Source organism: Vairimorpha necatrix, chromosome 2, assembly GCF_036630325.1.
Source record: "Vairimorpha necatrix chromosome 2, complete sequence".
In the NCBI taxonomy this organism is placed as follows: domain Eukaryota; kingdom Fungi; phylum Microsporidia; family Nosematidae; genus Vairimorpha; species Vairimorpha necatrix.
In genome coordinates this window covers 1,282,891-1,300,190 of record NC_088817.1, presented here as the reverse complement: position 1 = coordinate 1,300,190, position 17,300 = coordinate 1,282,891, and the positions used below count along the sequence as shown (strand labels likewise).

At 25.5% G+C, this 17,300-nt stretch overlaps 3 protein-coding genes across 3 annotated transcripts; all 3 read left to right on the top strand.

Moving 5' to 3' along the window:
• VNE69_02249 (uncharacterized protein) lies at window positions 1–1,914 on the top strand (the record flags this gene model as incomplete). Its single annotated transcript, XM_065472803.1, has 1 exon — window positions 1–1,914. One exon carries the CDS (start codon window positions 1–3, stop codon window positions 1,912–1,914), a length of 1,914 nt encoding a protein of 637 aa, XP_065328875.1.
• A 3,161-nt stretch (window positions 1,915–5,075) lies between these two features.
• On the top strand, window positions 5,076–6,752 carry VNE69_02248 (uncharacterized protein; the record flags this gene model as incomplete). Its single annotated transcript, XM_065472802.1, has 1 exon — window positions 5,076–6,752. One exon carries the CDS (start codon window positions 5,076–5,078, stop codon window positions 6,750–6,752), a length of 1,677 nt encoding a protein of 558 aa, XP_065328874.1.
• Window positions 6,753–12,361: 5,609 nt separating this feature from the next.
• VNE69_02247 (uncharacterized protein) lies at window positions 12,362–13,813 on the top strand (the record flags this gene model as incomplete). The annotated part of the gene is made up of 1 exon (XM_065472801.1): window positions 12,362–13,813. One exon carries the CDS (start codon window positions 12,362–12,364, stop codon window positions 13,811–13,813), a length of 1,452 nt encoding a protein of 483 aa, XP_065328873.1.
• Window positions 13,814–17,300: the final 3,487 nt, after the last annotated feature.

The window sequence follows — 17,300 nt, the reverse complement described above, 5'->3', positions numbered from 1 at the left end:
ATGTTACTAATTATTTCTTTACTAAAATGCACTACGGTTAGTTTATCTGCAAATGAAATAGATCTTGAGTCTTTGTTAGGATTTACTCATGAAGATATAGACTCGGTTTTATCTAACGAAGAAGATATTGAGACTATTTTAAGAATTTATGAAGAGAAAATTCCAGAAGAAAAATTAATATCTATCATGAATACTGATAATACACATGAGGAAAATCACCAGATTGAAAATATTCAAAATAATAATTGTGTCTCTACTAAAAAGATACCAATCCGCGACTTATTTGATGAACATATAGACGTCGCAAAAAATCGTCAATTTGAATGTAAATCTGAAGCAAAAAATGAAATTAATGAAGATATAAAGTATAATGAAAATTTAAATGAAAGAAATTATCAATTTGATTCCGGCATAGAGAAATATGTAACAAGTAATAATTTCACTTGTGACAAAATAATTAATGCTTATAATCATAATAATAAAAATTTGGGTTATACTTTGTCAGATGTAAAAAATATAGTTTTAAATACTGGTGCAAATTTTTACAAGGAAAAAAATAATATAGATTATGTTGTCGATGAAAAGACTATAACAAAGAAATATAAAACACAAAAAAATGTGCCACACGAGGAAAATCCTGGTTATAATTGCGGTATAATTAGTTATAAAAAGGAAAAAACATCCAGCGAGACACACAAAAAAAAAGATTGTAATAATTGTAGCGCAGTAATTAGGTATAGTGAAACACATGAACAATTATCAACCCAAGAGCCGATGTATTGTGAAAGTCATGATATCGAACGTGCTACAATTACGACTGACGAGAGGCCGATGTTTGTTATACATGAAAGAGAAAAATCTCAAGATAATCAAAATGCTTTTTGTGATGATTCAATTTATGAACAAATACAAAAAAAAAGAGATCGCAATATCACATATGTGCGAAGTAAATATAACAACAATAGTGATTTATCATGCGGAGAAAATCTCAAGGATGTAAATCTACATACCGATCGTGTTTTTATACAAAGTCAAAGAATATATGATCAAGAAGCACATGAAGATACATTTTTGGATAGAAAATATACAATTATTTATGACACTAGCGGTAATTATAATGCAAAGGAAGGTTTAATAGATGACGACACATTCCAAGAAAAAAACAATGCAATTATTAATGACATATCATCGACAACTATAGCTAATGGCGAATCAATATCCATAGATCGCGCCAGTAAGAGAATCCAGAATGAAACTAATAATAACCCCACGTTTCCTGTAAAAAATAATGGTCTTTTATTAGATAAACGATTAAAAGAACTAAAAATCACATTAGAGACTTTAAGAGATGAAGAAGCATTATTTATTTCGCGTATACCAAACTACGGGAAAAAACTCATACTAAATAAACAAGAAATGAAAATAATAAAAATAAATAGAAATTATTTGAAGTCTAAATTTGATTTTTACGAAAAGAACCTAATAATGTACGCCTATTCTATAAAAGATAAAGTCAGTTGCTTAGATAGCCAACATAATGAATTGATTATCAATTCATTGAATTTTGTGATCTCTGTATGCAATTTCGCAATACCTCCAAATAGACTTTTAAGCAAACGTAAAGAATATTATAAACTGTTTTTTTATTTCTCATTAGATTATTGGAAAATAGAAACCGTGTTAAATAAAATCAATCTATCTGAATTTATTAGGATAATTTATGAAAATTTAAATAACAAAACGATATGCGAGATTGAAAAAAAATTTGAAATATTAAAGGATTTATTGTCTATGGTTTATATGTTTGAGGACTTCTATAAACAAAAAGAGTCTTTGTCTAAACGCATAAAAAATATTTGTGAGGTGATGAGGCAAAAACATATTTTTAAATTAAAAAATAAAAGATATATCTAAATAATTATTAGTTTGTTTAAGTTTTTTTTTAAGTCGTCATTTATATTTTCATGGTCGTAACCGCTAATTCATATGACAAATATAATATAAAAAATTCACTCAAATTTAAAATATCTTGCGTGTTTACGAGAAAAAAATTGTGTCTTTCCATTAAAATAGTCTAATATCACGTCAAATGCTTTCAAGTGTGTTTTCAAGAAGCCTTTTGCATATCGTTATATGTGCCTATTTTTAACTACGAATTATAAGTATTTGTTTTTAATGATAAAATATTGAATCTATCCTATAAAAATGCTTTATTCGCTAAGAATCTTGTTCTTTACTTTAAATGTTTGACATGGTTATGATAAAGACGTACTTTTAACAAAATAGATTTTTATACAAACAATTTAGCTAAAAGTTTAAATTTTGAAGAATATGTCGAAAGCATTATAATAGTACATAATACCCAATTCTGTCAATCTAATTCATTTTCCAAGAAATAATGTGTTGGATCTTTTAGATTATTTAACGTAGAGATATGATAGTTGCTTGGGAATGTTTAAAAGATTGTGCTGCTCCCACATAGTTATTTGGTCTAAATTAAAATGAAAATACAAGAAATAAGAGCAAACGTTTAACTTCGATATAAGTCGGGATTGAAGAAATGATTCTTATGTAAATACTGTTTGTAATTTTTATCTGATTTTTACAAAAAATGGTTAAGAATACTTTTAGTACCAATAAAATCTATTCATTATTGAATATGATAGGCCTTTAGATGATAGGCTGCATTATTGGCCTCTTAAAGATTTTTATTCCGAATTGTTGTTCGTATATAATAGAGCTATGATGTTCCTATGGACACCCTTGAGATTCCGCAACATTTAGGTCGATACTTATGGAAGACCGGTACAATGCAACCTATAAAAAAAACAAGCTGTTTTATGGGTTTATAGATAGATTTCAGTGTGAATTTGGACGACAATTATCATATATTATAGTTCATTATTTCTGTTTTATGCTATTTGCTTGTAAATTCTCTGGACTCGACACAATATAAATGATAATATTTTTTTTTGTACAAAGCATAATGGATAAAATGATGTACAAGTCTAGGCATAGCAAATGGAAATGTTCTCATAAACAGGAATCGCACAATACTGTTCGATAAGGTTCTAGTTCGTGTGGTCTTAGTTCGTTTGTAAGCACTTTTGCTCTTACTTGCAAGAAAACAGAAGTTATTTACTACAAATTTTTCGGGAAACCATGATCTTAGTATTTTTCAATAGTTCACTCCTTGCGTGTATTTTTTATGTTTTTTTATAACTATTGTAGTTTTTCACGCTTTAACAGAGCATTTATAATGCTTGATCATTTCTATATTTTTTTTTATAGTATCTTAACCCTATTTTAGTCAAAGAGTGAAGATAAAAATAAAATAAAGAGTTTTTACAACAATAACAATAGTTTATGTTAGTCTTTTGTTTTTTTTATTATTACTTTTAGTACTTTGAATGGATATCTCACTTAAGATGGCAATTTTTATATATATTTTCGCATTCTTATATTAAAATTCATTTACAATAATACCAATTAAAGTTTTTATTTTATAAGAAAACAATTATTACATTTTATTGGGCATTTAAAATATGTTTTATCGAAATAACAGACTTGTTACCTAAACCTTAAATGCTATTACAATACTTTTTCCCTGAATACAGGCAAAATTATAAGAAAAGTTTATTTTTTAGACATATAAATTACACTTAAATAACATGATATGATCATTAAGCATTTTCTCCACCTTAATATACACATAAATTCTTTTTATAAGATATTTATCCGTGAAAAAATATTTTTCTTATATAAAGGGGTTAAAGCTTTTGATCCATCAATGTTAATCAGAAATGTTTAGAAAGCTAGCAAATAAAATTAAAACGTATTAAAGTTTTTTTTATGCAGGATAATATTCATAAAAAAAATATTTACGTGAAATCATATCTCTATATACAACACATTTATTAGCCATGATGGTAAATTTGTCCATTTTAGAACGCATCATGTAAATTATTCTTTAGACACACATAACTTGTAGCAAAAAATGATTCTTTCATTTCGCACATGTCGAAAAATAAGTATACATGAAATGATTTTAAACCCTTATTATGAACATACTAAAGTTTTCGTGCTATTTACATGCTTTTATAATAAAAACCACTTATATAAAATGTTCTTAAAATTGCGTCTGTAATACTTATTTGTAAGGTAAAGATGTAAATTTATTAACAAGTATATCCTAAGAAAAAATATACTTTTGTTTTTTTCGAACAAAAACTATAATTGATGTAAACAATAAGATATAGGCGACAAACCCCATTTTATTGAGTAATTGTTTGCTATGAACTCGTAAAAAAATCATGTCTGATTTTTTTGCGATATTAAATGGACTGTCGCTATACTATTAGTCTTTTTTCTGTTTTTTAAAAAAATCCATAAAAATAATTTTCTATTGCAAACTTTAACATCTCTGTTAAAACATACTGCAGCATTAGGAGCGTGAATTGTCAAGATCACATCAAATCTATAAATAAACATACAATTTTTAATCTTTTATATGTTTTTTATATTACGACGGTGATGATTAAAGTATTGCGTATTATTATAGAATTTTAGTTAGAATGGCTTTCTTTGTTATGAGCATTAGAGTTAAAATAAAAGAAAATATATGTAGCAAAACATTTTAAAGATTTGATTATATTCTAAAAATCAGCATGAGGTAGTATTTTACGCCTCACATTATTTTGTCATTTTATTTACCTATATGAGGGTTTGTATTTTTTAGATTATTTTTGCTTCAACTTTCGAAAATCTAAGACGAAAAAACAATTCTTACTTATATTAAGATGTTTTCAAGTATAAATGCCTTGTATGCTTGTTTTACACGAGGCTTGCGCTTTAAATCTGACAGTGTCTAAATAAGAAAATTTACAATGCTTATGCCTGTATGCTTTAGTGAATTGCTGGAAATTTTATATTTTTTTTTGTGTTAGTTTATAAATGCAGAACAATTAATATCAGTTAAACAATTGACATCATATTCTATAGAAATTTGATGGATATTCTATTATACAATAAGGTCATTCTTAATTTTCCGATTTTTTAGGCCCCATAATCAATATATGTTATTATTTATTTCTTTCTTAAGATGTACAGAGTTTAGCTTCTATTCTAAAGAAGAGAACAATGAATCGATTTTAGGATTTACACACGAAGATATTGATAACGTTTTAGAAAATAACGAAGAAAATATTGAGACCATTTTAGGAATAATTGAAAACAAAATTGGAGAAGACGAATTAATACATTTAATGAGTGCTGATGGTACTCAAAATGAAAGAAACGACGAAAGAATTAACAAAAATAACAAATGTATGTCAATAAAAAATATTCAAAACAACAATTTTACGCAAGATGAAATGCTTTGTGCAAAAAATTTTAAAATTAATCATGACATAGCTATGCCTTATGTATCTGATGAATCAATAATTCGTATAAATACAAATAGTCCGGAAAATGATCAAATTGTTTATGGCGAAGGAGGAAGTACAATAATAAATGAAAATATACTGCAGAAAAGTATGTTTCAGGAGAAAGATAACCATATATGTTGTAATATGGTTAGATACAATGCGTCAAAGGACTATAAACCATTTGGCGAGACATTTGAAGAAGAAGATCTTAATGATTCTTACCGCGAAATTGGCTACAATAAAATGCAAGGACAATCATTAATCAAAGATCTTACGTGCCAGGAAGAAAAAGAACTGGAACTTGTAAAAAATATGAATGATAGCGCACATATGTTTTTACCACACAAAGAAGAACGATTTCAGGAGAATCAACATACCATGTACGAGGCAATTATTGGCATAGGAAATTTTCGTGATTTGATACATGAACAGATACATAAAGAAAGTCTACAGAGTAATACATATACGCCAAGTATGTATATCGTGAATAATTGTTCAATAGACGAAAAAACAAATCAACAGACAAATTTATGTACCAAATATGACCAAAACATGAGCAGTGATATAAATAAAGATGTAACGCACGAAGTTACATCCAAAGATGGAAATTACTCAACTATTAATGACACATCATCGACAAGTATAAGTCAGAGCAGCCAAAGATTTATAACACCTCCTATAATTAATATCCAATATGAAAATTATAACAATATTATTGTTTGCCAAATTGATGGCGCTTTATTGTTAGAAAAACGATTAAGAGAACTAAAAGTCAAATTTGATACATTTAAGTTTAAAGCGCGACAATTTATATCAAAAATACCAAGTAATAAGAAAAACAAGAATTTAAACAATAAAGAGAAAAAAATAGTAGAATTATATAGAAATTATTTAAATCGTAGATTTGGTTTTTACAAAAGAAGCTTGGTAATACACGCAGAAAGTATTATAAATAAAATAACAACAGGATTTCACGAAAATTCTCTGATAATCGATTCTTTAAATTTCGTAATTTCTGTATGCGATTTCGCAATACCTCCAAGTAGGAAATTACGCATACGTGAAGATACTTTGAAATTGTTTTATTATTTTTCATTGGATTTTTGGAAATTAGATCAAATGTTAGATAAGCTTGATCTAGGCAATTTTATTGAATTAATTATTTATCATTTTAATAATAAAAATATACAGATTATTCAAGCGAAATATGATTTAGAAGCTCTGTTTTATAATTTTGATAACTTCAGCAAACAAAAAGAGATATTGTCTATACGTATAAAAAATATTTGTGAGATAATTGGTTCTAAATATAATTATAAAATCTAAAATTAGGCCAATGTAGATAAAATTAAATATAATCAATTTAGGAACCCTCTTTAAATCGTGATGTTTATTTACAGCATCGTGAGCTTTTTTTTTTAATGTGTATAAATTTTAATAATTTTTTTATTTTGAGAGTATTAAACTTTTTAGAAATGTATCGTGCGCACTATAATAACACATTTCGCAGTCTTTCCTCCATCTGTCTTAAGTACACACGAATTAGATTTATAGATTTTTATGATTTGAAATACATATTTGTAAAATGAGTTTACATTAAACTAAGTGGAGAATATATTCTAAAAATTTAGTGATAGTTTGATTAATATATTTTTTTCTAATTATGATTTGAAGATGTTTTATTTGATACTTTAATCTTATGTTACTCTTTGTATAATAATTATCATTATATTCTCAAATACTTTATAATAAACATACTATAGTTTATGAAATTAATTTGGCAAAAGTGCACGTGACATTGGTCGAAAATTGTGTTATGCTATAAACATATTTGATTACCTCTAACAAAATTAATTATATAATTTTTTGATGTCTTATATTCTCAAATATGAAATGTGTCCACGGCAATTGCTAAGTCGATTTATTCAATTTTTATGCAGTATATTACAAAGAGTTTTCCTTCTATAAAAAATTATTTTATGGGAAAAAAAATAGTCTCAATTTGTACTTCAACTGTTTTCAAAAATTGATTGGATCCTAATAAACGGTTTTTTTATTATGGATACTATTGTAAAATATAAATAGCTTAATTGGCTCCAACGATCTACATGACTCTGTAACACTTGGTCAAAGCATGTCGATTATGAGTGGATAGGCAGCTTACTTAATACAAAGTTGGGGATGTGCAAGTGTAAGCAGACGCGTACAGGATGCCGATTACAGTAGAGACTTTTTTTTAAATCATCAAATTTTCTTCTCAAAAAACAAACATAGTGCGAAAGATAATATACCTATAAATATTTAGAAAACTTACAATATAAATGGTAACTGATTTTTCTAGAGCCAATGTCCAATAAATACTGCGAAACTTATTGCTACTAAAAGTAAAATAGTATAAGTTTTAGTTAATAAAAATTCACCAATTTCATTAAAATGAGGATCTCGTATTTGCTACACTTTTTTTAGACAATGTTTGGCATTTATTGGTATTTCTAAGAAAAAAAGGTTTTTGGGTACAATGATCTAGCTGCTTTTAGAAACAAAAAGAAAAGGTAAAATGAAGTATACTCAAACATTTACATTCATTAAGATTGATATAGACAAGTAGTTCTTGGACATAGGTAACAATGTTGCCGAACTCACTTTCAAGAAATTAATTTGAAAATCAGATAATTAAAAAATTTCTGAAAATTTAATTGATATTCATATTATGCTATAATTTTAAAAATCTTGATATATAGATATTTTTAAATGGCGTTTAGTGATTTGTTTAAAGGTATAATTAAAGAATCTTTATTTTACACTTTTTACATAACAATTATTGATTTAGAATTTAGATCATTAAAAGATAATTATCAGCTAATAGTATTTGTTAGAGTTAATGTAACTAATTGCAAAAAAACTATAAGAAAGAATTTTAATCATAACTATTCTTAATTAATTAAACATGTAGAAAACAAAATTAATAAAACAAAGATTAGGAAAAAAAATAATATATATAAAAACCGCAAAAAGAGGGTTCTGATCTTTTAAAATGTTTATTAACTCGACGTAAGCCACACTTATAGTTTCTATGTAAAATTATATAAAAAAATAGTTTCGATCAAATGATAATTAATCTTTGTGTAAAGTGAGCAATAAATAATTGTGGAATGTATTTTCTTAGCAACATTATAGCAAAATCTTTGGCGCCAAATGAGGATCCAAATTTAGAAAGGAAGTAAATACAGTATATTTTATAAAAGTAATTGTGGGCTCTTTAATATTTATTATTAAGCATGAACATGTCTTCAACTAGCAAAACAACGTATAACTTGCATTAAACTTTATTATATATATATATATATATATGCAAAACCACTATTTAGACATTATACTCATATAAAATTTTAGATTCGATAAAAAAATTAAGGTAAACACATTTTAAGAAATAAACTCTTTAGACTTTTTTGTCCATCAAAATATTACTGGGTTGTTTTAACAAGATTTGTTCCCCAGAACAATTTTTTTTACATGAAAATATGGCTGATCTTATTTTGTTGTTATTTAGAATCCTGATTTTTTCTATTTAAAATATTTTATTTCATTTCTTTATAAAATTGTTATAAGTTCAGTTATATTTCAGATGGATCAATTATCGATTCTAATTTATGATTTAGCAATGAAGATTCATACGCCTTTTTTTACAATATTGAAGAATTCAAAAAAACAATTTTAGGTTTTAACATAGAGAAAAATATATTAACATATTAAAACATCATAAGAGTGCTGATATATTACTTGAGAAGAACCTTCGACGGAAAATGGTCAAATCGTTAGCGAATTAGAGATTTAAATTTTGCACTCGAAAAGACGGTTCGTGATACAAGCTATTACATTAATACAGAGATACGAATGACTTATAAACCAAAATGAGATCTAAATTAAAAAAACGAACCTAATAAAAATAATTAATAAACCTGTTAACTGGGTATTGTGTAACAATATCACAAATAATTATCTCTCAAAATTGCGAAGAATCACTAGTACTAAACTTAATTATCTTGAAGTAATGGCAGGTAAATTATAAATGGATTTTTATGTGTAAAAACCCATATAATGAGGATCTTAATTTATTCACGGGTAAATTAGTTATAACAAACTGCAATCAAAGTATTACACAAAGATGGACTGAGTCAAGATAATTTTAAAACAATACAAGATTTCGATCGATGGAATACAAACTGATATTAAACATTATGTGACATATCAAGATAAATACCTACATTTTAGTTGCGATAAAATAAAGGGTAACCAAATAAATAAAAAATTTAAATATGAAGATTAAGCTACTTTTGAAAAACACTCAATTATTTATAACACAATACAACTAAAATTAGAGTTAATTTTTATTAGGATTTTTTTAAATGAGAAAAAAACAAAATAAAATTTATACGATAATAATGATCTATAAAAAAAACTTGACAGCGAATTTTAAAAAACAAAAAATTAATTTGTTACTTTGCAAAACCGAGAAATTTTTTTTAAATGGGTAAACTAAAAAAGTTCGATTTAATTTCAGCAATACTATAAGAAATATTATATAACTTAATGTAGTATGTTTAATGCATAAATGTTTATTTTAGAAAAACATAAAAACATATGCCGTTGAGAAAAAAAAGTCATATACATGAATCACAAAACAATGGATTAATTTATTGATTTATAAATTTCATTACTGCTATTTGGATTATTTATGCCAAGAGTAAATATTAAATACCAAAAATGGCATTTCCCCCTTGTTATCTAATTTTTCATAAATCGAAAGAAATTTGGAAAATTTTTTAAAGATAAACTTGCAGCCTTTGTGAAAATCAATATATTATAAATTTGTTAAAAATGACTAGCCTAATGACTCAAATTTGAAAAATTATAAATGTTTGGGGGTCTTGTTAAAATAATTTTGATAACTTTAATACAAAAAAACCAACATATGTAAACGTATAAAAAATCTTCGAAGGTAGCTGGTCGTAATATAATGTCATCTTAAATTTTTGGCAATTTAAAGTAAAATTAAAAATAAAAATTTATTTTTTGCACGTAAAATTTAGTATATTTTAACATTAAAATATAGACTTTCAATCTTATATTTTTTTTCTCAGAATCAGATTTGTTTAAAATTCTACATTTTATAAATTGGTTTCTTGAATTAACGTGATTGTAAGATTTACAGACATTCCTATGATAGGAAATGGTTAATCTTTCGAATCGGAGAATAGTGTATATTCTAGTCACTTTAAAAACATTGATCTATTTAGCCTACGCTTATTTCTTCCTTGGTCGTTTCAAGATCTTCCTCGTAATTTTATATTAGACATATTTATTGTAAATTGAATTATTCTAACCGGTTCAATATGCCTTACCGTAAATATGAAATAATTTAGAAATTTACAAATTTTGGTCATTATTTCCTCATTTTATTATGTTATATTATTCAAATACTAATAAAGATTTTATGTTCTTATTAAATTAGTTTAGATTCTGAAATCTTTAATTTTTTTTCAATATATGGGCTAAAAACGAATAATTGTTAATGTAACAATCGGAAAATAATAAATACAGACCATGGCTTCTATCGTATGTTATTCTATATTGCGATACTATTGTATAATAGGGAGGAACAATCCGAAACACCCCCCATCAGAGGGTGTTCACTTTATTTTTTTGAACCCCAAAATTGAAGTGCAAAATAAAGGAGGAGCAAAGAAGAGACAAAAATTACTAAGCATTTATGACATTAAAAATAATAAATAAATATATGCTTGTATACAAAAATTAATTTTAAATGTATTTCTAATAATCATTTAAAGTGTTGTATCTTTTTTGCCCTTCTTATTTTTCTAAATTTTTTTTTAATTACTGGTTTATTATAAAAGTAGATTTTCTTCAAAAATCTACTTTTATAATAAACCAGTAATTAAAATTATAAATATTATTTATATAAGAAAATTTAAATAAATGTTCAACGATCTATACAGATTGTTAAATCAAAAAATATTAATTTGAAAGATGCTAAGTTATTTAGAATTATGTAGTTTTATGATTATATTCTTTTTTTAAATTAAATTTCGTATACAAATATATAATTATTTGGTATTTTTACCGTTTAAAGATGCAAGTAATTTGAGTGCTAATGATTGCTCCTCCTTTATTTTGCACTTCGTTTTGGGGGTTCAAAATAATAAAGTGAACACCCTCAGAGGGGAGCATTTTGGTCCCCAATTCCAATATATCAGAAGGGTAAAAACTGCTTATCAATTGTTATAAATATACAAACTTAAATTAAAATATAATTCTGTACATAAACGTATGTTTATTTCTTGTTTTTAATGTAATAAGTGCTTAGTAATTTTTGTCTCTTCTTTGCCCCTCCTTTATTTTGCACTTCAATTTTGGGGTTCGAAAAAATAAAGTGAACACCCTCTGATGGGGGGGGGGTGTTTAGGCATCTTCAGCCTATAATAGTTTGGCTGTACATAATTTTTTTACAATTATAAAAATTTTCGATATGCGGAATTTCTATAAATAAAAATCAAAAAAACAGAATTGTGATTTTTCTTATCAAAAAATTAAAAAAAATATTGATGCAAAAAAATTATTATACAATGTGAGAAATAACAATATTAAAAAGTTGTTGTGTTTTTTTTAATGTAAATATGTAAGTAAATGTTTTTATGAAATTTTCTTAACTTGGATATATTTAACGACATGTCAAATTTTAATACTTATATATGATATATTTGACCCTTCCGCACATAATTAAATCATATAAAAATTTTTCGTTTTTAAAAAAGATTTTTTATAACATTTCAATTCAAATATCAAGTTCATTTCCGAAAAAAATAAAGTTGTTCTTAATTCGATCCTATATTATGGGCCGATTTTAATTAATCCATATGTTTTTATTTTTTTCTTTAGCAAAATGTATAAAGATTAGTAAATTAACAAACATTGAAAATATCGAATCCGTTCTAGGATTTACCAATGAACATATAGACGCAATTTTAGGAAATACTGAAGAAGATATCGAGACGATATTAGGGATTAATGAAAGTAAAAGCATAGAGGAAACACCAGAACATCTTAATAGCAATTATATACTACACGAAGCAATTGCATATAAAGATAATGAACAAATTGATTGTGATACGGGTGCGACTTATGTTTCAAATGAACTTTTTATAAACGAAAAGGTACCTTCTAGGCTCATTCATCAAGTTAACTGTGATAAAGAATCAAATAATGTGCCCAATGAATATCCATTTCATAGAAAACAATCTATTATTAGTAATAAACAAAAATACTGCAATTTTTTTGAAAACAATGTAAGAAATAAAAATTTAATATTTTATAAGAAAAATCATGAAGAAATAAGTCAAGCCAATTATGATGACGCGGCAGACAATATGAACATTGAGGATTTAATGTGTAAAGAAACTTTAAACGAAGAAGATAACGACATTAGTTTTGATGTAAACATACCCAATAGTTTTCATGTGGGATTTTCAGACGAAGAAGAATTGAATCAAAGAAATTTAATAAATAATTCAAATGAAATTTGCTCAATCTCAGAACAAAGTGGTCGAACAAATGGAGCTGAAATTTACAATATACATCCTAATACCTGTGACTCAGCGCCGACGATAAATAAACATAAAATGTTACTTCGTGAAACGATTTTAAATAAGAAAGGCCAGAATTTAAACTATGACGATAATGTAAGAAACATAATTACTAGTGGTGTATGGTTGGATCCACTGTTAAGAGAACTAAATCTTAAATTTGATCAAATTAAAAGCCAAGAGTTTTTTTTTTCACAAAATATACCCACTAAAAAAATAACAGTTGACTTTAATCGATTAGATATGAAAAAAATCAAACAATATAGAAGTTATTTAACGCATATATTTCCAAATTTTCGAATTAGCTTGACAATATGCGCCGAGAAGATAAAAAAACAAGTCATTTCCTTAACATCTCATGACAATGAACTAATTATCAAATCATTAAATTTTATCATTTCGGTTAGCAAGTTTGTAATACCAAAAAGTCGACGGTTACAAATAAAGAATAGATCTTTTGAGTTGCTTTATTATCTTTCATTAGATTATTGGAGAATTGAAAAGATTGTTGTTGATCTTAATTTACCAGATTTAATTGAATTGGTTTATTTTTCATTCGAAAATAAAATTACGGGAATTGATATTCGTGAAAAACAAATATTAGCGGATCTTATGATCCTTTTAGTAAATTTTGATAGTTTTTATAGACAAAGGGCGTCTTTATGTGGACGTATAAAAGATCTTTGCGAGATAATCGGTCGAAAACACGATATCATAGTAAATTAAACATTTTATTTTATATTTTCAACAATTTATATTAGGATCACCAAAACAGGTGCCCAAAAAGAGTTTTTGCTGAAAACTACCTTTTCAAAATTAAAAATTAGTTGGCAAAATCTAACAATAGATGACGTTTGTATTCGTGAGGACAATATTTATTTTCATGTCCGAATTTTGTGTTCAGGTTACAGTATTGTTTTTTATTACTTTTTCGTGAAAATTATATGATAAACTCATAAAGTTTTGATTTTGGAATTTTTTTTAATTATTCGATTGTTTGCACAAGATCTACAAAAATATATTAACTCTAAAATTAAGAACATTACATTTTTGGTATCATTTTTATGAAAAACACTATTTTTAATAAATATCTTCTGGTTATTAATCTGCGGGAATATATTTATTTACGGTCTAATTTTTTGCTCTCGACCTTTGCCAACTTAGGAATCATGTTGTTTTAGTATTGTTTATCTTGTTGCCAATAATACACTCTGTATTGTGTTTTTTTCTGAAAATTGTATCTATTTTATCCGCTGAGGCATAAAGAGCATTCTGGCTGATAATTAAAATTTATTTTTAAGGTAATTCATAATTATTTGTTGATACATTATTTATGTAAATATGAATTTTAAGTTTTTGGCCACACTTTTATGTTTTTTAATTTAATCTTATTATCTAGATTAAATTTTTAGGATCAATATTAAATTCTTACGTATAGAATTTGTTTTCATCCATATTTTAAAAAATCCAAAGGCAGTATTTCATTTTTTTTATTTAAAGAGTTTTTATTCGCGATCTTTTCTGTAAGATAATAAAAAAAAACCTGTGCCAAATATTTGAAATCATAGTTAAATATAATTATCCGAATCAGTTGATATGACAATTTACAAAAAGCCTTTTTATTCACAAAAATAGGAAATTTTGATCAAACAAGGTACATCTTTAAATTAAGTTTAAATAGCTAATTTGTAATTTAATGATCTGTAAAAAATTTAGAAATATCATTAAAAAATTTTTATTTTGTAAAAAACAACCAAATTTTACAATAATACATTAAATCTTTTTGTTTTCGCATATAAAAAATTTTGATTTACACATGTTAGTAATAATTGAAGAAATCGAAAAATTTTATAAAATTCAGTTATATTCATGAATTGAGCTCAACTACATTTGTTTTATGTATTTCACAGTTTTGCCTATAAAAAAATTCTTAATATTTCAATTCTAAATTTTGATTTAAAAGCATAATATATGACAATTACAACATTGGACTAAAAAAAAATATCTTAAATATAAACATAACGCTAGAAAGACTTTGCACAACACTTTAATGATTATATAAGATAAACGTGATTGATTAAACTTTGCTAAAAAACATAGTTGATATGAGAACCCCTTTTGTATTCAAGGTTTCACACAATTGAAATTTTTCATTCTATGGAATTTTCTTTGATCTGTTATTTTGCTTTTAATGACAAAAAAAACCTCATACTTTTGCATTTAAGCAATTAACAGTACAGCTATGTGGTTATGTCCATTTAAAATTTTAGTTTAATTTTAGGTTGTAGATGTACTAGATCATTAAAATATAATGTGACAATGATATTAAATATGACATTCTTTATAGATATTGAATAAAATAATATTTGTTTCCGACTACTGTTTGACTATGGATTTATTTTTAAATAGGGGTTAATTTATTTTAATTATTATAATCAACAACTTTTTCTTTTTCGAATTAACTTTTTGTCCACAAGTCTTTCTAATTAAGAGGCATGTCTTTGTAAGACTTGGTACCCATTTTTATTAAATATAGATTTTCTCCCAAATCAGTGGAAATATATCCTTTTTCAAATATCTCGGTTTCCATTTTGTCACATTTTCGTTCTTTATGAACCCCGTAATCTCCTTAGAAAAGACTTCTATCTTCGGCAATTTATTTTTGCCTTTAAATATTGTAATATATTATTAAATTGTGTTGTTTTAACCAATTCTTTATATTTTTTATCCGATGATTTGTTTGGTATGCATACAATCTTACGTGATAAAAACTATTATATATTAGAATAGCATTCTGCACTTTTGCTTTCTAAAACTTATCATCATAGTTTCTATTCACCATCTCTTGTAGTGTCCTATTAGACATTTCCACTCTTCCGTTCGATTGATGATGGAATTGTGTCGTATAATGTACCTTAACATCATTTGTACTTGCAATATTCATAACACAATTGCTGAAATTTTCTTTTGAGCTGTCCTAACAAGCGTTTTTATCGGTATCTGATTATTAATTTCCTTTATAAATAGGGCTACTTTTTACCCGGACCTATTGTTAAAATTTTTAGCAAATCCTTTTCTGGTGTAATAATCTAATCCTTTTATTATTTAAATTTGTTTATAGAGTTTAATTTCTAAACTTATCTTTTCGCCCGAAGAATACGTTGTTACGACTTTAAATTTTTTGTTTTTCTTAGGATTATACATCTTACGTATAGTACAATATCTATTCTCTTTTGGTTAGTGTTATAATATCAGGCCAAATATAGTCGTTTCTAAGTTATAAAGAATTGGTTTTGCACCTCTATGTAACTTTTCTTATGCTTTTTACATATTATTTTTATTTCTTCCTCTACAACTATTTAATCGGTTTTATTTGTCAAAGTTTATTCGAATACCTATCATAAAATATTTACTTTATAGAATTTTTAAAAGATGTAACTTACGCTTTGTTTATTATGACCCAATACTATAAAAATTGGATTACTTTTTTTAAAAAGATCTACAAAAAATTTTTAGCCATAATAAATGTTTTATCTTTCTATTTTTAAAAAATTTCAAATTATAAAATCTGTGCGTGCTTATTAAAACTTTGACTTTTAAAAGGCAAGTTTCAGTTAATACTTTGGCTGTATTTAAACCTCATTTTTTTATTTGGTTTTTTCTACTTTAATTGGCTTATATCAACCTACCAATATCTTAATTACTTATAATATCTATCTTTTTTTTTAAAAGGAGCAATTTTTTCAAAATTTTGACCCTTAATATTTTTTCACACTAATGCTGCTTTTAGCCAACAATCTTCCCAGTGATTAGTAAATAGAATTTTATTTGAACAAAAAAATTTAAATTGAATTATATATATAAATCTACGATCAATATACCATATCGCATAGCACTTATGCATCATTATTTACAACTGTGCATGTTAAATAATTTTTAGGCCAAACAAGTTATTTATTGAAATCTTTTTCTTGTTGTCAATAATTGCCAAATTAGAATCTAGAATAAAAAAAATAATTATAAATACTTATGGATTAAGTTTATTTGGCCAAAGAAAACTAACAACCCACGCATTTGAGGGTGTAAGATTTTTTTTTCGAACCCTAAAACGAAGTGCAAAAAAAGGAGGAGGAATGAAGAGACAAAAATTACTAGGTAGTTCTTATATTATAAAAAATAAATAAGAATATACTTAGATAGGAAAATTTATGTT